This window comes from Coptis chinensis, chromosome 1 (assembly GCF_015680905.1).
Source record: "Coptis chinensis isolate HL-2020 chromosome 1, ASM1568090v1, whole genome shotgun sequence".
Taxonomy (NCBI): domain Eukaryota; kingdom Viridiplantae; phylum Streptophyta; class Magnoliopsida; order Ranunculales; family Ranunculaceae; genus Coptis; species Coptis chinensis.
Window position 1 is genome coordinate 85,141,130 of NC_141456.1, and position 21,963 is coordinate 85,163,092.

The window sequence follows — 21,963 nt, forward strand, 5'->3', positions numbered from 1 at the left end:
GCGTCAGTTTTTATTTCCTATATTAGTACGTTCTAACCTTGTTTTGCAGATGTTCCTGAATTTCACGCGTTTCAATGGTATTTTTCCTACCCTCTTTATTTAAATACTTTGAGGACAAAGCATGATTCTTGTTTGGGGGCATAGAAACACGTGTAATTAAGGCATCTGTTAGGATATAGATAGGTATAATATGCATTTGTTTTCTAGTAAAATTTCAAAAATTCAAAAATATAAATAAATAAGTTCATGCTATACACTTAGGAATATTGGTATTGTTTTCTTTCTCTATGCTCTTAATAATCTAGAAATCTAACGTAGCTTTTGCATTAGAATAATTTTTAGAAAGTTAGGTTAATATGTAGGTAATAATCTTTGCATCTATCTATAAATATATTACATGAGTATCTATGATTGTTTAAAGAAGTTTCAAATCTAGGCTAGAGTACTTTATTCTACAAATCCTGTGAGAATATAGTCTAAAGCCTTATATGAGCGAAACATTTGAGAAATGACACAAGAGAGAAGTAAAATCTGGATAGAGAAATCACACGTCCACTTGCTTGATCACTATGCCATATCCTAAGCGAGAATTTAGGCCCTCTTTGGATCGATATAGCCAGAAATTCAAACCTATGAATTATTTTCCACTAGTCGCCCCTCTGATACCCTTCTTTAGCCTTTCATAAACCACAAATCCTTTACCCTGTTACAAAAACAAAACAAAATAAAAAAAAAAAAATCAACCTACCCAATCTAGATAAGTCTGAAAATATAATGAGGAAGAAAGAAGAAGAGAAAAAACCTGTGTAAAAAAAAGTTAGTTAATTGCTTCAGAAAATAAGAAAAGAAGTTTTCATCCAAAGAAAATAAAAATAAAAATAGAAATAAAATAAAAACTCCAAAAAAATAGAATAAAAGGAGTCAAAAGCCAAAGAAAAAGAAAAAAAATATGACTAAGGATGGAACAAAATGTAGAAGCAAAAGTAAATAACAAGGTTTTCTCTAGTTACATAATATGAAAACTCTATTATCTCAGACTTGTTCTTTTTGAATATCCATTTCCTTCCTTCTTAAACCATCTCCTAATCCCCGCAACACCTAATAAAGACCTCTAGCTCAATTAGGAATAGGTTAGTGTGATAATAAGTGGTAGATGTGTTTGATCGACTCAAACTTCCTTGTTGCCATTGAGATTGTAAGGTAAAAGTGTGCCCATCGCATTAACACTGGAGTAAATTAAACTTGAGTGGAAAAAATCGAGTGTTGTATCTTGACTATTATTGTGAGAACCTACTTAAGGACGCTTATCCCGAAGTTTCGTTAAACTAACACGCTAGGCATTTCATAGTATTATCATTGTATATATGTTTATTGTAGATGATTGATTATTATGGATATATTTGCTTAGGTTTCGACTTGATTACTCTATATATGCATTGCTAGTGAGAGGTATAGTTAATTTAGAGCATGAATAAGGAAACAATAGTTTTATTTCTTAGTCGTTGTAGTATAGATGAAGTTTGTGAGTACCTTCACTGGAAAACTCTCACGAGGTTATAACGCTTGGCGTCCACTAGGGAATTCCTAGTGGTTTAAGGCCTTGTTGCATATGATCAATGCAATCGCGACTCAAATAAACGAGTAGTTAGAACTCCATTTTTGGTCACTTATTCTAATTTCTCATATTTGCTTGAGGACAAGCAAAATGCTGTTTGGGGGTGGTTTGATAAGAGCCCAAAACTGTAGTTTTAACCCAGAATGATCATACTTTTAGACCAATTATGTGAGTAATAATTAAGAGTTAATATCGACACGTGTTTTTATGCATTTCGGCTTCAAAGTCCATTATGTTGAAATGTGCCACTTTTAGCGAGATAAATGAGCAAAGGTCGGTTATTAAGGAGTTCCGTGATTAAAGGCCATGATTCAAGAAGACAAAGCCTTTCTAAAAGCCCGGTCAAAAGCTGAAAAGTCGACGCAGCGAAAACAAAGACACAAAGTCGTGAGAACTTCCGGCGTCGTATATTTGGACTCAGACCTCAGAAAGGGGCCTACCTTATGTCAAAACGACCGGCTCAGAAAGAGATTTCCAATGGTCTAAGCTTTGATCCAATCAGAGGATCAGAAGTGGACGAAAAATCTGTTGAAGCCAACTACAGTTGAAGAGGGCTTTTTGGGTCGAAGAATTGGGTTTTGGGCCTGATTCTCTGGCCCAAAACATGGCTCCAAGCCCATGCACGATTTTTGGATCTGAACATATAAAAACAAAAGCTTGACTCTTTGTTAATGGTAGCTAGTTAGACTTAAAACTATAGATAATTCTAGATCTAGATTTAATTGTTTTTAATTTAGTTTAGCTTCAATTCAATTCTTGTTTTAGATTAAACTCTTAGAATCATTGTTCTTAATTAGTTTGATAAATAAAATAGCTATTTGTCAATTTCGATTCTTGTCATTTACAATTGTTTAGATCTAAATTCCCTTATTACATAGATAGCTAGACCTAGATTAGTTAGATTATTAATTTAGTATTTGAATCATTGTTTTATTATTCATTAGATTAATAAAATAGTGTTCTCCATAATCTAGTTTCATTTTCATTGATTGTTTAGTTTCAATTCGTAGTTTCAATTATTTGTCAGTATCAGTTTAATTCAATTATTGCATGAGTAGTTTTGAATTGAGTTAAACAAGTAAAGCTCAAATCTTTATATCATGTCTTGTTTGAATTCCATTGGGAATGATAGCGTGATGATTCTCGGCTAAACCTCCATTTGAGGGGGTTGAGAAGCCTTGATGAAAGCTTGATCCCGATTATCGTTGAGTCGTCGTAATTTCCTTTCCACTCTAGAAATGATTAGTTCACCATGAGAATGGGTGTAATCGTTCACATGCTAGTTATGAATTGGTAGAAATGCCATGTGTAATTAGGGATTAGGAGTAACCAGATTGTTCTGCGAAGCAGTTCAATTCGGATTACGATGATTCGTCGTTAGTAGGATTAAGTCGAGTTAAGGTGAAATCAATCCCCCTCAATTCCTTATCATAGAATCGACGTAGCATTCCCATAGTTGTTCTAATAGTCGACTAATTGCATCTTATGGGTAGTTGCATCGTAGTCTAGTTGCCATTTCGTAAATCTCTCATTAGACTTTAGTTAAGAGTAATTATACGTAGAGAGTACATCATGCGGAAGGACTAGGAGTGGAACAAATCATCTACTCCACTATATCTCATAGGATTGATAGTAGAAATCTTTGATAAATCTTAGGCACATAATATAGTTTTAGTTTACTTACGTTTTAAGTTTCATCGTTCATTTCGTAGGTAAACTATCATTTTTATGTTTTATCACGTCCCATGCCTAACATTGAAACACTTGTTCACAACTTAGCTAGACCACTCAAGAGAAATCTTAAATGAGAGAAGGCTTTAGGTGGAAGTTTTTACACTACACTTTACTTATATTAATTATAAGTTACTAATAACAAATTTATTCTAAAATGACTAAAGAAGATAGAAAAGAGAGAGAAGTGTGGAGGATTGATTTACCATGTGATTCAAACTACTATTAATGAAAGACATATTTCAATTGTTAGTTTTCATATTTACTTTGATTCATAGACAAATCAAATTGAATAATTAAACTTTGATCGCTAGTAGAATTTATAAATCTCTAAAGAGATTCTACTAGCATGAGAGATTAAATTAGCACCCTATCTCTAGAGCACTTCTTCAACCTCTAGTTTGTTTTCCACTTCTAACTATTTTGTAATTGAAGTAAAAATGAAACTTGTTAAATTTTAAGCAATTGAGTTACATCTTCATTAGTAGAGTTATCCTCACATGGGTTTATCTAACCCTCCACAAGGGATGAGTTAGCTCATAGTGAGATAACTACAACTAATGAAAATGAAGATAGTGAGATAACTACAACTAATGAAAAAGAAGAAGATAGTGAAGGGCTACAAGACTACAAAATACAAGTAAATTGACAAGTTTATTTAGAGCACCACCCCTCCTATTTATAGTTTCAAATGAGTGAAATGGGTGACCAAGATTATATCTTACATTTTCAATCCAATGGTTACAAATTAATCTACTTTTATAATAGAATTTATTTAATCTAAGTGGAGAAACTGGGTGAATAGTAATTCCCATTACAAGATAAATAATTAGGAGTGGTTTGTGCATGTATTAAGTGGAGAAAATGGGTGATTACATAAGCTTTCACTTAATGACATCATGATGAATAATAATTGGATTTTTATTTTGTCTTGGTTCGGATCTATTTTAATTTCTAGTCTAGTAAATTGATAGAACATATATACAATTGTGTAGAGCTTGTCGCGCTGATCGTTTTGACAGGTCACACGCCCAAAACAGAGTTCGGAGTCAAAAGATATGATTTTCTGAAGTTTCGTTGACTATTCTGCAAGATTTGACTATAGTTGACCCGGAATTGACTATTTTGACCAGGCTTCATGGGCTTGATTTAAGCTTCCAATGAGCTTCTTTTGGACTTGATAAAAAGGCTTTGTTTCTAATTAACATATTCACCTTGTTTTTATGCCAAAATGCCGATTTTATTGAAATTTTATCGTTTATGTGTCGAAACCTACAAAAGCATGGAAATACAATTAATTTGCATTTATTACACACATAATTAACCAATATGTAATGTCTCTACAGAGTTTATATTACAGTTTTGGGTGCTTATCAATTCCCTGTCCCTCTCAACCAAACCCTAACTTTCTATCTCTCCCCACCCACAAATCCATCTCTCCCTCTATCTTCTCTACCCACTGCTTAGCAGTTATCTAGTTGTGTAATGGGTTCTATAAACAATGTTATTCTCTCTATAATAAACAAATTGTTTTGAATTAGAAACTAATATTTCTGGAATATCGGGTCTGATATTTACCGATATTTGCAGCCACCAGTTTTAAAGAGCAAAAGACTCCTCCACTCTATTACTACTAATACTAATAATAACGAGAGCAAAAGAGAGGAAAGAAGAAGAAATAGAGAAATGAACGATCTACTACTCCCAGACCCAGCAAGTGATAACAGCTCGGACCAACAGCCGCCCCAACAGCGGCGTCCACGTGGGTTCGCAGCTAGAAATAATAATAATAATAATTCAACTGAGTCATCGACGGGGAAAGTAGTAGGAAAGAAAGAGAGAGAAAGAGAAAAAGAGAGGACGAAACTGAGAGAGCGTCACCGAAGAGCCATTACTAGCCGAATGCTGGCTGGGCTTAGGCAACATGGTAATTTCACACTCCCTGCACGTGCTGACATGAATGATGTACTTGCTGCACTTGCTCGTGAGGCCGGTTGGATTGTTGAAGCTGATGGGACTACTTATCGTCCTTCTCCTCCTTTACCAGCCCTCCAATTGGTACTTGTTTCTTTCTTTCTTTCTTTCTTTCATTTCATATTATACTTACTTAATAGTCAGATTATTATATATATATATATATATATGTTCACAGGCACCATTTCCTGCTAGGCAAACTGAATGTCCTTTGAAAATCAAATCATCATTGGAATGTCCGCAGTCTATCCTCAGAACAGAGGACAGTTTGTCACCAGGGTCTCTAGATTCTGTTGTAGTTGCTGGAAGGGATTTAAAGAGTGAGAACTATGCAAGTGCTAGCCCTATCAACTCATCCGACTGTTTTCAGGCCGATCAGGTCAACAACTTTCCCACTGCTATTACTTATGTGCTTCATTCCATTCAATCTCTTACCACACAACAACGCTATTTACTTTTTCATGTGCTAGGTGTAAAAATTGACAACCAAATATATTACGAGCCAAATTAAGCATTCCAGTTCACTTGCTACATAATCTCTGTACTCCACTCTACTTGTTATGTACTTGAATGTCTATAGCTTCCTTGATATGGTATATGATATACTGGTTGAAATGTCGTATATTCATTTGTAACCTAATTTGAAACCCTAGTTTGATGGTTTGTAGCATTAGTGGTTTTAATGCATGTGGAGTGTTTGAAGACCAATGTAATTTACTGGAAGATATCTTTGCCTCAATATTTAAGCTTTATTAACTTCAGAGCTTTAGTCGTCCATTTTTGGACTTTACTCTCTGTGAGGAGCAGCTTGATCCAAACAACCACTTAGACAGAAAATAATATTAAAGAGAAGAAAAATTAAGCAAGAATGAAGCAAAGAAGATTAATAATGGAGGAAAACAATCCTCTAGGGTTTTCTTTTATTGATGTCCAAAGTAGATCTACAATAATGAGAAGGTTTTCTACTTGCTCCTTTTTGGATTACAAGACCTAAGTTTTCTCTCTCTCTCTCTACTACTTGCTCCTTTTTGGGTTATAAGATCTATTTATAGAGTGGAAATCTTTTCTTACTCTACTAGAGTTTTACAAGCACTAAATTGCCCCTTTTAGGGTTACAAGACTAAGTAATGGAGTGGGACTTGTTAGAGTTCTTTGTGAGTGATTAGATAAGTGGGACACTTAGCCCACCCACGATCCAGAGTTTTTTGAGGTTTTCCATATTGTAAACAAACTATTTTTCTTTATAAGAAGTGTGAGAGAAGACCGAAAGCCCGAAATTAATTAAGCCAAACTCTCTTTTCTCTCTCCTTTCTCTTTAAACTTTCTTCTTCATAAGCAATATGACTTTACTAGACTCTTTACCCTACTCAATAAGTGTTTGACAAACATTATAATTTCTAACAATATCATATCTCCTAACACATAGTCGCATATGCTCATAATGGAACTAGTGTTTTAGGACGGAACTGTAGTAAACGGAACATTCTTGGTAGAACCATCTTGAATGACCATCCTGCATCTGTGACCATCATTCTGATATAGCCATCCTCTATGATCACCATATTCTTCCTGTATAACAGGAAGCGGAAACTATTGGCGACGGGAACTGGAAGTAGGAAGAGTATGCTTATGCTTGTAAAGATCCTCCTGGATCACAGTTTGACGACTAATTTCATTTAAAAGAATATCATATCTATAATGGCCGTTTTAATAGAATGCTTGAAGATCACTACGAATTCTTTCATCTGTATATGTTTTGCTGGTTGTTGTAATTTTCCTAACATCCCTCATGTTGTGTACCTAAAAAAACCATTCACCATTTTCTGAAAGATTTACTTTGTTTTAAGTGTACGTTGTGATAGACATTTGATTCTGTACTTGGTTAATGCAGCTCATGGATGATATTCGTTCTGTGGAGAATGGAGACGATTTTACTGGAACTCCAAATGTTCCTGTATATGTGATGCTTTCTGTAAGTTTCTTCTCTCTTTTGAGATAGCTCGAGTAGTATTTCATAGAAAACCAAGATGTTCAATCACCCAATCAATCTTTTTCTACTATTAGAAGTTGTTAATGAGTTTCCCCCATAGTTGTGCTGTATAGCTGTATCTAATTCATTTAAAAGAGTTGAGAAAAAAGAGTCTATCCCTTCAATTTCAGTTGCTGATAGAATTTTCATCTCATTAAATTTGTGTATTGAATATGCATGTGTGGTACAATTTTGAGTTGTCTACATATACTCGATTTTGCGTCGAATTAGCGAACCTTTAAATGTTTCATTCATTCTGTGGCAGACTGGTGTTATTAACAATTTCTGCCAGTTGATTGATCCTGAAGGAATCAGAGATGAGCTAAGGCATCTAAAGTCACTACATGTTGATGGAGTAGTTGTACATTGTTGGTGGGGTATCGTGGAGAGCTGGAGTCCGCAAAAATACCTCTGGGCTGGATATAGAGAACTGTTTAGCATCATCCGTGGGTTCAAGATGAAAATACAGGTAAGTTCTTCAAGTTATCCTACAACTCTGTGCATTTTTTATTTTTAAGTCTTCTTTCTAGTCTACATCGTACTTTTATAGCTCGGTTTCCGAGTAGATCCAAAATCACTTCCATTCTTTATTATAACTAAGCTATTATTTTCCTTTCCCTAACACCTACTTTCAGAGGAAAACCAAACTTTAATTGGTTTCCCCCCCCCCCCAATCAGAGTGGTTGCCCTTCAAACCCATTGACTTGTCCCATTCGTCTGTGGATTAAGTAGGACTATTTGAAACCATTAACCATGATAGTAAGAGGCAGAGAGAAGAGAAGCAGAACGCAATGTTGACGAGTTTGCCTCATCCCTTGTTTCTCCTTCCATTTGGATGGAGGAAAGCGGTTTGAAATATGATAGGTGTGTTGCAATCTTGATATCAAATTCACACTGCCAGTAATGCATGATTTGTTATCATTTAGCATAAATAACGTAAATTTGTTCTCTTGCACATAATCAAATGCACTGCAGAGTGGTATATTTCCTCAAACTTCTTCCACATGTGAATTAAATGGCCTTTTTGCAGCTTGTCTTGGTATGTCGCAATCGTCTCCTACTAAAAATAATTTTATAATGGGTTTAACCTTTTTTTCTTTTTGAAGGTTGTGATGGCATTTCATGAGTGTGGAGGAAATGGATCTGGTGATAATCCAATCTCCCTTCCCAAGTGGGTTCTCGAGATTGGAAAAGATAACCAAGATATATTTTTCATGGATCGCGAAGGGAGAAGAAACACTGAATATCTATCTTGGGGTGTCGATAAAGAAAGAGTATTAAGAGGAAGAACCGGTATTGAGGTAATTGAGTGAAGGTTTTTTCCTTAATCTTTCTTTCCTTTTTTTTTTGTTTTTTGTTTTTTTTGTTTGTGTTTTTTTTCCCCTTCGTTTTTTTCTGGTCTGGGTGGGGATCTTGTTGTGGTTCTTGAAGATTCATAATGTAATTAGCAATTATCAGGTTATGGCCTTTCAACAATTATTGCCAAATATTGCAGGTTTATTATGACTTTATGAGAAGTTTTCGCATGGAGTTTGATGACTTGTTTATGGAGAGCACAATTTCTGCCGTGGAAATTGGACTTGGTGCTTCGGGGGAACTAAAGTACCCTTCTTTCACAGAAAGGATAGGATGGAGATACCCTGGTGTTGGAGAATTTCAGGTATTTTGTTTTGGTGATCTACAACTCCCACATTTCTTCTTCATTCTGAATTGACCAAATTATGGAAAAGGAAACATGTACTTTCACATTTTTTTCGAAAAGATATACAAACTTTTTGTTCTAGTCAATTGGATACATGTACTTTTAACCTTCATCAATCAAGTAGTCTATTAAGACGCCTTTAACATAAAACTGACATGACACTTTTATTTTCACTCGTGTAATTTTATATTTCTAAAAGAATTGTTAATTGCATGGTTGGCCATCTTACCAAATGATTTGCAAATTAAAATGTTGTTGTGAATTATCCCAATTGACTAATTCAGAACATCCATCCTCTACGAAATTACGAAGTCACTTAGCCTCTTATTTAGCTTTGTCCAATGCAATGAATTCAGTTTTCGTTTGGAATTTAGCAATGCACGTTTTCTTTGAGGATTTCCATGAAATTTTTGCATTTCCTAGAGTAAAGACATATCTCAACTTGTGGATTTCCCGTCTTTTCTGTGTACAACTTTCAAGTACTGTTGGATAAGTATCCCAAAACGCTAACTATGGTTTTCCAATGATCTTTGCCACGATTACTTGTATATCGACTTATCTTGCTTACTGAATATGCTATATCAGATCTTGTACAACTCATGAGACACATTAACTGCCAAGTATATGAGAATACTCTAATTGGGATCACTATCTGATGTAGATTAAACTGGCGGAAGCTTCAGTTTATCAAATCTATTCTTGAATTAAACAAAACAACTAAAACTAAAACAAATCTTTATTTCTCTCTGAAATATTCTCAATAACACAACTATCCCTGAACCCTAATTACAAGCCCATTATTTATACTAATCCTAAAAACTATAAACCAATAGGAACACGACATGTGTCAACAACTAAAATAGAATAACTTAAACTTGTGGGCTCACGACCCATGGGCTTGGACTCACTAAAGGGCGACACGATAACACTTCGACAGATTTAACTAATGCTTTGCATCATTCTCCCAGGTTTGAAAAGAACTCGTCTCGAAGTTTGTATAATGATTGAATCGATCGATGAAATTGGCCAGAGTCGATGCCCATCACTCTTTCTTATTGCTCAAACGAATTCAACCTCAAATTTTGCCCGGATAATTACTCACAAGAATAAGAATGCACCATAATGTATGCAAGTTTGCAAAATCACCATCATGATTTTCTCGCTTTCTATGGGAATACTATCACATCCAAAAACAACAAAACAGCGATACCTCCAATTGTAACTTTAGATGCACAGAACTAAAGAGCCTTGTATAATTAATATCAAAATCCTCCCAAACCGGATCGGCGTACTCAACAAAAAGATTCCCAGACAAAGAGGGAGTAGTGACACAAAATTCAGATTTATCTACTCCGTATTCATCAAATATTGGTGGAGTATCTAAAAAACTATCATGGTCCTCCTTTAGACAAACATAAAAAATAGGAGGGGAATCCCAATCAACACAGTTTAATTCCATATTACAGCCCTCACCAACAAATAAATCCTCAGTAGAATAAGCCATAACGGGCATAAAAGTGGATGCATTGTGGTTGTCCACTGTAGTGCTTGGTGCGGTTTGAACAGGGCATGCTGTCTCGATTTCTAGTTTTTTAGCATACTTATTTTTCTCATGTGATGTAAGAGAGAAAAACATACCATATTCCCGTGCTTCAACCAAGAATGTCGTACACATAGTGGTTTCTATATCTGGTGGTTTGAGCGGTTCCAAGATTAATTTCCTGCCGTTATGCAAGAATGAGTGAGTGTTCTTGGCACCATCATGAATACTCCTGTGATCAAACTGCCAAGGACGCCCTAGTAGAAGATGACAAATGTCCATTGGAACAATAGTGCACATTACTATATCTTCGTAAGGTCATATAGTCAGTGGAACTAGACATTGATGATTGACTTCCACTGGATCTCTTTTTTTAAACCATTGGATAGAAAATGGTTTAGGATGTTTAGTGGTCTGTAGTCCTAGTTTATCGACCATCTCTTGGGAAACTAGGTTATCAGTAGAACCACCATCAATAACAACAGTACACAACTTACCTTTACTGATACATCTGGTTCTGAAAATAGAATGGCGCTTCCATGTCTCCTTATCACCCTCCCCAATGATGATCATTCTTTGGTGTTCAGAACTAAGAAGTGTGTTCGACATTACCGGGTCTTGTGGATCTTTGGTCGGGGAACTCGGTGACGACGGTTTGCTTGAACGGTTGAAGTCGGGCCATGTTCTTAACATGATGTCCTCAGTACTTGGTGTTTCCCACAAAGGCTTACCTAGATTGGGATTAGGCGCATCCCAATCAATTTCAGCGCCAGTACCCCATCTTACATCCCAGTCGTCTTCATCAAACTGATTTAACTCTGATTCTGTCATGCCAGTTAGATCTATCGACATAGCTCTGTAAAGATTGACACTTTAATCTTTAGAAGTAAAGATAATCGATTTTTTAACTTTGAAAGAAGAAAAATTGAATCTCCGATGAGAAAAGAAGCAAAAGATTAAAATTTAATTTTAGGTGAACAGTAATGCGATGAATAGTACTTTGTGAATAGTGTTCCTGATGAACAGTGTTTCGTGAACAGTACCGATGAACAGTAACACGAAAAATTAAAACGAATAAGAAAAAAGAAAATTGGATTTTGCTCTGAAACGATTCGTGCTCTGATACCAAATGATGTAGATTAAATTGGCGGAAACTTCAGTTTATCAAATCTACTCTTAAATTAAACAAAACAACTAAAACTAAAACAAATCTTTATTTCTTTCTGAAATATTCTCAATAACATAACTCTCCCTGAACCCTAATTACAAGCCCATTATTTATACTAATCCTAAAAACTATAAACCAATAGGAACACAGCATGTGTCAACAACTAAAATAAAATAACTTAAACTAGTGGGCTTACGACCCATGGGCTTGGACTCAGCTAAGGGGTGCACACGTATAACACTCGATAGACGAACTAATGCTCTACATCACTATCACCAATATTTTTGGCTAAATGAAGATTTATGTCAACTGGTGTCTTTTTCGAAGTGATTTTATACTTCTTAAACCTATAAAGTTTTTCTCAATCTAGTGAGATTGAGATAGACAGTCCATTTTGTCTCCTAGAAATCTTAATTCCTAGAATAACATCTGCGACACCCAAATCTTTCATGTCAAACTTATTGGATAACTTTTGCTTGCTTTGGTAGCTTCTATATGACGTATATTTTAGTACCCAAAATTAATTAACATATCATCCACCTAAATAAGACTTACAATGACATATCCTCTCTGAGTGTTCTTCACATAAACACATTTGTCACACTCATTGATTATTCTTATGTCATTCGCTTGAACTCTTAGATGTAATGTTGTTTCAATAAATTTCCAATTTTAGAATGTTATCATTCTTTTTTTTCTAGCCTGAGAATTGATTAATTCAAAGAGACACATAATTCCCCACATTTTCCAATTTCTTTGTCATAAATTGGAAAACCAATTAGACGCATGTTTTCTTATGAATGGTATCTTGTTACGACTTCATTTCAATTTTACAATATGTTAACACTTCTATTGCCTTTGGCTCATTTTTGCTTATTAGGATATTGACACAATAATATCTTTTGCAAATAAACATTTTGATTTGCACTCTTAGGTGCAATAATGAATACATACATCTTACAGAGTTGAAATCATAGTCTTTCTTGTCCTTGTCATTACGAACTGTAGGAACAAAACAATTATTCTCAGAATTTTAGATCATAATTTGCCACAAGTGTGGCATCACGATTGCCTTGTTTGCAATCAAGAAGTCTATTCTGAGAATGACTTCGAATTTGTCTAAGCAAATTGTCGAAAGGTTCACAATTTTCGAAGCGAGTTCTTTCACCGGTACGACTTCTTCGTTCAAGCCCTTCATACAGTTGTTTCCTTCTACGAGTTGTAGTCCAATTCACTTGGACACATAGTCAGAGATGAAGGAGTGAGTAGCGCCAATATCCACCATGGCTAGTATACACCCATAATTGTTGGCTTTTATTTCTACAAACATAAGGTCTTTTATGGATACCAAAGTGATCATAGTATTCAACAAACAAATGGGACTAGCACTAGGCATATCCTCGACAACTTTCTTTTTCACATCCGATGCATGGTTGCAGTGTTCTAAAAAACACTAGGCAGTAGTCGGGCAGTGGGAGAGCGCCTAGTGCCTAGACGGGCTAGGCGCTAGGCGGTTTTTTTTCCTAATATATATAGTAATACACACATATACTACAATAAATGAAGAAAATCATTTACCATAACTCAAAAAATAAATACAAACAAAGATACTTATTACAAAAATGCGTAATAGTTGAGGAATATTGACTTCATATAAAAACATACTCTTTGTTATAGTGGCATATAATTTACATTAGACTTGAGTCTTTTAAACTCATTCAAATCTTAAGCCTCATGGGCCTTTATTTTTCGACATTTAATCATTCAAAAAAAAAAAAAAAACTTGACTGGACTAGAGGCCACCTAGACCCGCCTAGTCGGTCCACCGATTTTTTAAACGACTAGGGCCTAGGAGTGCCTAGAGACCGCCTAGACCGATTTTTAGAACAGTGGATGGTTGTCTTCTCGTTTCTCAAACAAACTATTGGTTTTTTAAGTTCAAGAATTGTCATTATGTTTTATTGTTGCGGTGTGTGTGTGCACTATCCGATCACAATCCAATAAAACTCACGAATTATTTTGACTTAAAGGTTCTCGAAAGATAGACAACAAGAGAAGTTTTTGCGAGTTCGTTGTTTACAAATGGGATTGGACGTCCCTTTTTATATACAAGACCAAATGATTGTTTGTTCAGGTATTAAAAACAACACAAAATCATTTTGAAAGTCATTTTGATTATATTAATAAAGTTATACTTTATCGATAAAAAAAACAACAACACAAAGTCATTTTGAAGCAACTATTCAATCCAAATTCCATGAACTTATATGTTTGTAGGAATGTCCAAGCCGTTTGTAAACATCAAACTCGCAAAGACTTCTTTTGTTGTCTATCTTTCGAGAACATAAAAGTCTTTGGAAGTCCTTGGCATCGTCAAAGTAATTCATTAGATTTTTTGGATTGTGATAAGATAGTGTACACTCGCACCGCAATAAGAAAATATAATGATGATTCTTGAACTTCAAAAACCTATAGCTTGTTTAAGGACAGGAGAAGACAACCGTGCATCGGATGTGAAAAAGAAAGTTGCTGAGGATATGTCTAGTGCTAGTCCCATTTGTTTGCTAAATATTATGATCATTTCAGTAACCGTAAAAGACATTATGTTCGTAAAAGTAAAAGTCAACAATTGTGGATGTATACTAGCAATGGTGGATATTGACGCTACTCACTTTTTCATCTCTGACTATGTGACCGAGCGAATTGGACTAAAACTCGTAGAAGGTAACAACTAGCTTTATATAAAGGGCTTGAACCATGCCGTTGTATAAAAGACTCACTTTGAAAGTTTGACATTGAGATTTAACCTTTCAGCAGTTCACTCACACGTTTGAAGTCATTCTCGGAATGGACTTCTTGATTGCAAGTAAGGTGGTCGTGATGCCACACTTATGGAGAATTATGATCCCAGATTCTGAGAATCATTGCTTTGTTTCTACAGTTCATAATGACAGGAACAAAAAAGATTTTGTGATTTCTGCTCTTTAAGATGTATGTATTCATTATTGCACCTAAGAGTGTAAATAAAGATGTTAACTTGCATAAGATATTCTTGTGTGAATATCCTAAGAAGCAAAAATGAGCGGAAACTGTAAAAATGAAGATGAAGTAACAAGATGCCTCATAAGAAAACATGCCTCTAATTGGTTTTCCAATTAAATGACTGTCATAATAAATTGGAAAATGTGGGGGATTATGTGTCTTATTGAATTAATCAATTCTCAAGCTAGTAAATGAGAATGATAACATTCTAAAATTAGAAATTTGTTAAAGTATTACTGAAAAGGCATCAAATGTGGGGGTGTTTTACACCTAAGAGGTAAGGCGAATGGCATACTAATTATCAATGAGTGTGACAAACGTGTTTATGTCAAGAACACTCAAAGAGGATATGTCATTGTATGTCTACTTTAGGTAGATAATATGCTAATTAATTTTAGGTAGGAATATGTACGTCATATGGAAATTACCAAGCAAATGTTGTCTAGTAAGTTTGACATAAAAGACTTAAGTGCTGCGGATGTTATTCTAGGAATTAAGATTTCTAGGAAACTAGATGGACTTGGTGGTCTATCTCACAATCTCGTTAAATTGAGAAAATACTTGATAGGTTCAAGAATAACATAACTTTGAACAAGACACTAGTTGATGTAAATCTTCATTTAGCCTAAAATAATGGTGAAGAACATTCCAATTAGAGTATTATCGTATACTTGGTAATCATTGTGTGTCATGAGTTGTACAAGACTTGACATAGCATATTCAGTAAGGAAGATAAGTCCATATACGAGTAATCCTGGCAAAAATCCTTGGAAAGCCGTACTTTAGTTTTGGGATACTTATCCCGCGGTATTTGAAGGTTACTGTGATGTTAATTAGATATCTGACACTGAATAGATTTGAAATCCACAAGTGGATACGTCTTTACTCTAGGAGGTGCAAAAATTTCATGGAGATCCTCAAAGCAAACGTGCATTGCTAAGTTCACACTGAAATTTTAATTCATTGCATTGGACAAAACTAAGTTTATTTTCTTAGAGGATGTTCCAAATTGGGATAAACATGTCCCTGCAATCTGTGTACTTTGTGATAGCCAATCTGCTATTGGTATAGCACAGAGTAGCATGTATAATGACAATTATATATATGTGTGTCGATGTCGTGCACATAATACCTAATACCGTTAGACAATTGCTCTCAAATGAAGTTATCTCAATTGACTATGTAAAATCAAAAGATAACGGTGCGGATCCGCTGACAAAATGTTTACTGAGAGAGCAAATGGAAAAATTATGGAGAGGAATGGGCTTGAAGCCTTGACTTAATCAAGAGTCCCTATAGTGGAAAACCGAACCTAGTTAACTGGAGATCCCAAGATCTAGGTTCAATGTGGAAAACTGAGTTATGTTTGTGACTCAGTTAGCACTGAAGAGTAAGACACACTCTTTCCCATTCCTGTGATAAGACAGTGCACGTCTGCTGAGAGAATCAATATAAGTTAAGCTTTAATGAGTTCCATATCTTGGAAAGTTACATTGTCTAAGTGAAGTATAGCATGATACTCTATATGAAAATCAGCTATGTGAGTGTGCTTTGAAAGTTAAATTTTCAAAAGCACTAGTGATACCAAGAGGTGTTCAAGGCCAAAATGAACACAAACGTGAGAACCAACTATGTGGAGATGTTATTGTGTGGGGACGATTGTCTAGGTTTACACTTTACACCAGTGGTTGACAGTTCAAAGAGACGTCAAGTCTATTGATCATCCAAGTAAATCCGCTTGTCTTTCACTATGGCAAGTTCATGGCCACCCATGCTACTTGACCTAATGCAATAACTTTTCGAATTTACTCGAACATATCTGCATATTTTTTGCTTGTTGGAAAGCCTATTTTTACATTCATGTAGGGGATTGTTGGAAAAATGGTTTAATTATCATGTAGTTCTTTGTGTTAGGAATACATAAATATTGGAATCATCCAAAACCATTTAGTATTGAATGAGAAAATTGTCTCCGTCATTCATGACGCGATCCACTTGAGTAGAAATGTGTCTTATACTTTAGGCTTGGGCTTGGGCTTGGGTTTATGATGTATAAGTAAAGTTTCTTTTTGAAAGTAGTTTTTGTAAATACCATAACAGAATTTGGCTTTTGTTTAAACGGTCGTGTCTTTCCAAAAAGGTGCACGTCTTCGAAAATGTACATTCTTTTCTATAATACTTGACCGCATGTACTTTTTAATATTATCTTTAGAAAAAGTCCCTGCATTAATTTTTCGTGCATTCTTTCTCTAAAAGTTTTCCGTTGTTCGAGTACAAAACACAAAGATGCATTCGTTGGGATTGAAGTACTACATTCCTTGGAACGAAATCTGTTCTATCTTGGGAGACAATTGCTCATCAAGTTTAAGCACTGAGAGGGAGCAAATTTGTCTTAAGGACATAGTGTGATACATTAGGCTCGGATTGATATTTGGTAAACGAAAAGAGGTTTGTTTACATTACGATACATTTGTTGTATTTTGATATTCTGGTTTACTTAACAATAGGTTTATTTTGGAATAAGTTTCCTACACCATGTACAATACAAATACCTCACTATGTCCCCCACCACAACGACCGCCGCCTTTACCGAATTTTCATTTACAACCACCATCACTACCATTTCCACCAAGTCCACTACCAACTTCATTTCTATAAGATGTGATAGAATTCTAAGAGGACATCTCCCGAGTGGATATATGGGCTGGGACGCAGGCCCCGAGGGAGATGTCCTCTTAGAATTCTAACATTCCTTTTTCCAGTTTGTGACCTAACTGTTTTATTAAACTAATGGTGGTGAAGGTAATAAGCTTCGATTACTCATTTTTTATTTGATTTTATAGAAGTTCTAATAAGTTATTGTTTAGTCATTGATAACAAACACCTATGGCTACATGTGGTTCTTGCTTATCTGGAGTTGGACCACACAATGTACTTATTGTGAGTGTTGATTTTGTTTGTGCATGGTTTCTTTTATTGCAATGCTGCCCCTTTTTTTGTTGTCTTGTGTGTGTAAAGGGTTATTAGTTTTTTATCATAAAAGTGTTTGCAACCTTGCACAGTGCTATGACAAATACCTACAACAGAGTCTACGGAAAGCATCCAATCTGCGTGGACATTCGTTTTGGGCCAGAGGGCCTGATAATGCTGGTCAATATAATTCTAGGCCACAGGAAACTGGGTTCTTCTGTGATCGAGGTGATTATGACAGCTATTATGGGCGTTTTTTCCTCCAGTGGTATTCAAAAACCCTGATAGATCATGCTGATAATGTTCTCTGTCTTGCGAACCTTGCATTTGAGGGAACACAATTAATTGTCAAGGTATGCAATTGCTTTTATTTGTGGATTCCTTTATTTGTTTTACAATTTTTCCTTAATCAGATAAAGGCAACAACCTCGAAGTTCTTTCATCTTCCCTCTTAAGTACTATATCCTAGCAGATAAAGGTAAAGAACTCAGTGTGCACTCCCTCATCCTCGCAATAAAGGAGTCCTTTGACAACAATACGGACCTTTGTATCCCCTTGATTTACTTCTTTCTCTAGCATATGCCATGAAAATCTCAATAGACAACAGTTCATGCTCCTAAGTCTAAATTCTCAGAAAGGAGAGACAAGGACCACTTGTAGTAACAAAAAAGTACCAGCTGTTTGCAATAGTTGCTATAAGGATTTTTTTCTTACTTATATTTTCCATGGTGGTCAACCATTTCATTCTAAGTAACCAAGGAGGACAAAGTTATTGTAAAAAATTGTTAACTTTAACTCAGGCATATCTAAAACAAACAGAATCATTTCTCGACGTGTTTTTCAAGATGTTACAAGATTTAATGTTTTCTGATTGCAACTTTCTGATATCATACCAAGGGTGCAAAGTCTCTGGAATCTTTTTCAAGAAATTGTTAGATGTCTAATGAATGTCGATGATGAGTGAAAAGGAGGAGTGATGATCCTGGCAAGAAATTCCAGTTTACTGAGAAACAACTCTAGCGGCACACTTTTAGGAACCCTTTTCTTTTTGTATATATTCTCTCTCAAGGGGAAGAAAGAGAAGTTTCTCTGTTATACTGCACTCAAGGAAATTCTCATTTTCTTTTGTTGCATTGGGTGTATGGTTGATTTTACTTGCCAGTCTGGAGTGGTTTTGTTTACATTATTGAGCTGCTCAAAGGTACATGTGGCCATGTGCTAGCGTTGTACCCTAGATTGCTAGATTTTCTTTTAAGTCTTACATGAGTTATGACAAGCATGTTATCTACTTTTGGCCATGTTCTTCTGCACTGCTATCACTATAACTAAAGGGCAATAGTCACCGTCACAAACACTTGCATGCCAACAACCTTGTATAAAATAAAACCTGATCATTTAACAATTTGGCCAACAGATGCATGATATCTTTGTAATAGCTGGTTATAATTACATGATTGGTAGGTTATAGCAGGTATCTTTCATGAATTATGATGACACGTCGTGCATGCAATATGGGAAAAGAAATATACTTGCAAGTACCAGCTAGTTTAGTTGGTAAAACCTTTGGGTGATAATACTAGAGGTCTGGGGTTTGAATTCCCCAGCATTACGAATTACTGATCTCATTAAAAACAGGCTACACTAGCCAGCCAAAAAAAGAATAAAAAAATTAATCTTACTCCATTGCAGGGTCATAATGCTTCCTTAAACTCGACATTCCCAGTTGGAAAAAGAAAATGTCACATATATAGTGTATGGATATACAACGTTTTAAACAACATTATTTTTTTTTTTTTTTTTTTTTTGATTGGTAAGCCTGTTTTAAATGAGATCAGTAACTCTTTGATGCTGGCGGGGTTCGAGCCCCAGACCTCTGGTATCATCACCCAAAGGTTTTACCGACTTTGCTATTCGGCACCTGCAAATTTTTTTTTTGGGAGTGCTCTCTGGCACTGCCTTTTATGTTTATGCCTTGAATGTCAAATCTATGTTTGTACAAGTTGATGGTGGACAACAGAAGCTATGGAAAATGCTAAAGCTGAACCATTCTTCCTCATGTGCGGTGTTCTGCTCTATGTATGTCTATGGAGGCAGCTCCAGCTGAACTTCGTATATATTGACATAATCACATAAAGAACTTCACTGTATCCTTTCTGCTCTAGTGTACATCTGGCCATCTTTATATATACAAATAATGTGCAAACAAACTTTTACAGAATGAAATATTATATATGCAGATTCCTGCTATTTATTGGTGGTACAGGACTACTAGCCATGCAGCGGAACTCACAGCAGGATTTTACAATCCTACAAATCAGGATGGCTACTCTTCAGTTTTCGAGGTTCTTAAAAAGCACTCTGTGACGCTAAAGTTTGTCTGCTCAGGACTACAGTCCTCTGCCCCAGAAAATGGCGAAGCTTCAGCTGATTTGGAGGGTTTGATTTGGCAGGTGATCATCAACTTAATTTTCTCAATTTTTTATTTTGAGATAATCTGGTTATAACTGCATAAGTATGACCAGGATCCACCATTTCTGAGCTCGGTTTTAGAATTTTCATTATCTTCTTCAGGTTTTAAATTCAGCGTGGGAACGTGGATTGACTATAGCTGGTCAAAACGCACTTCCTTGTTATGATAGAGAAGGGTACACTAGGATCGTGGAGATCGCTAAGCCAATGAACGATCCTGATCATCGCCATCTATTGTTCTTTGTATACCAACAACCATCCCCATTAACGCAAAGAGACTATGGCTTCTCAGAGTTGGATTCATTCATCAGATGCATGCATGGTAAACACCTTAACTTGTTAAATGTCAATCTCTTGGAATTAATCATACTTGTCCTCTCACCATAGGCATATTAAAACTAAACAGCAATCAAATGAAATTAGTATAATTAACCACTGGGTAATGTCTTGGACATTAATAATATTACCTATTATTTCACTTGTATGCCAACTCTTATCGTTGGTCTGAAATTTGATTCGTAAAAATTATTGGTGCACAGTACTTGTTAGTTGCCACAACGGTGGCACAAGGATTGAACTGTGAAATTTGATGTGTTTCTTTGGCGGTTGAGACAAGGCTTGACAAGCAATGAGTATAAAAGGCATTGGAGCCTAGATATTGAAAGAGAAAATATTATGTGCAGTGAAGATTAATATGAGAATTTCTGGTGCAAGCTCAAAGCTCTTAAGAGCATTTTGGGGATAAGATGAAAATAAAATTGTTCTCAGGTAGCAGAGACAGGGATGAGACCCTCCCATTTTGGTATCTTGTTATTTTCACCTGTGCCCTGTGGTATCGTGGTACCTATATAAGCTATGCATTCTGATTTCCCTTTTAAAATTCTTAGATATTGGTATTATCATTTGCAGGAGAAATCACAAGTGTCCTGCAAACCTGTTGACGAGGCTTTGGTGCAAATTTTGCTAGTGGAAACTGCATCCTCCTTATTTTCAATGGCCAACTATTTGTAAGAATGGCCACTAGATTGTAACTCCGCATGGCAAGAACGAGAATAGAAGGTAAAGAACATCACACGGTGACTGCTTTCCCAGTTGGATCATTATCCGAACTTATGTTTATCAAGTGCAGTTCGGCATGGCGGCTGAATTAGATAGTAAATTCAATACTGACAAGTTTACCACCGGAATGCCACTGGTATTCTCTTTCATCATATAGGCATGAAACGCAGGAGTGAAAAGTCAACTCAAGTAGTAAGTGAAATAATTCTTATGCGGTGATATGTCTTGGGAATTCAGGAAGGAGTATTGAAGAACTTACATGATTGCATGGATTGTATTTGAAACTGCGAGGACGCATATTGCAACAGTGAAAGGTAATTTGTTTGGAGATGAAACTGTAATATTTCTGGACCACTGATGAATGAAGCTACGTCTCTAATGGTGAAAGTTTTAAGGTTCAGACGGCAGAAGCAACTGATAATGAATTTCTCAACTTATAGCATTCATCTGTTGAAGTTCATTTATTTAAAATTCAGTTTACTTGAGGCCTTTTTAGCAAGTTAGCCATCAATATTAACTGTACAGAAACTTTAAATCGGGGCAAGAAATTTACTATAAATTATGATCGTGGCATTCTTGACAGCCAAATTGCAAGAAATACTGAAATGCTAGTAATATCCTAAAATTTAAGGATTTCAATTTAGGCTGCAATTTTTGGGCCTTT

The 21,963-nt window shown here is 35.5% G+C and overlaps 1 protein-coding gene across 3 annotated transcripts; it reads left to right on the forward strand.

Moving 5' to 3' along the window:
- Positions 1–4,979: 4,979 nt before the first annotated feature.
- Positions 4,980–21,897, forward strand: BMY2 (beta-amylase 2). Of its 3 annotated transcripts, XR_015222027.1 has the most exons (11): positions 4,980–5,404; positions 5,499–5,699; positions 7,212–7,292; positions 7,615–7,818; positions 8,456–8,650; positions 8,845–9,009; positions 17,864–18,124; positions 20,009–20,221; positions 20,343–20,562; positions 21,150–21,299; positions 21,457–21,897. XR_015222027.1 is itself a non-coding variant. In XM_086608076.1 (10 exons), the coding sequence occupies exons 1-10, from the start codon at positions 5,033–5,035 to the stop codon at positions 21,179–21,181; spliced, it is 1,944 nt and encodes a 647-aa protein (XP_086464202.1). In that variant the 5' UTR covers positions 4,980–5,032; the 3' UTR covers positions 21,182–21,897. The 3 variants fall into 3 exon arrangements, 2 of the variants coding, with proteins under 2 accessions (XP_086464202.1, XP_086464214.1); XM_086608076.1 differs by having other exon boundaries at positions 21,150–21,897; XM_086608088.1 differs by having other exon boundaries at positions 7,642–7,818; positions 21,150–21,897.
- Positions 21,898–21,963: the final 66 nt, after the last annotated feature.

Excerpts from the sequence above, each read along its gene's own strand:
- BMY2 (XM_086608076.1), top strand. The coding sequence starts at position 5,033 with ATGAACGATCTACTACTCCCAGACCCAGCAAGTGATAACAGCTCGGAC. Across the intron at positions 5,405-5,498 it reads CTTTACCAGCCCTCCAATTG|GCACCATTTCCTGCTAGGCA; the intron begins GTACTTGTTTCT and ends ATATGTTCACAG. Across the intron at positions 8,651-8,844 it reads GAGGAAGAACCGGTATTGAG|GTTTATTATGACTTTATGAG; the intron begins GTAATTGAGTGA and ends CAAATATTGCAG.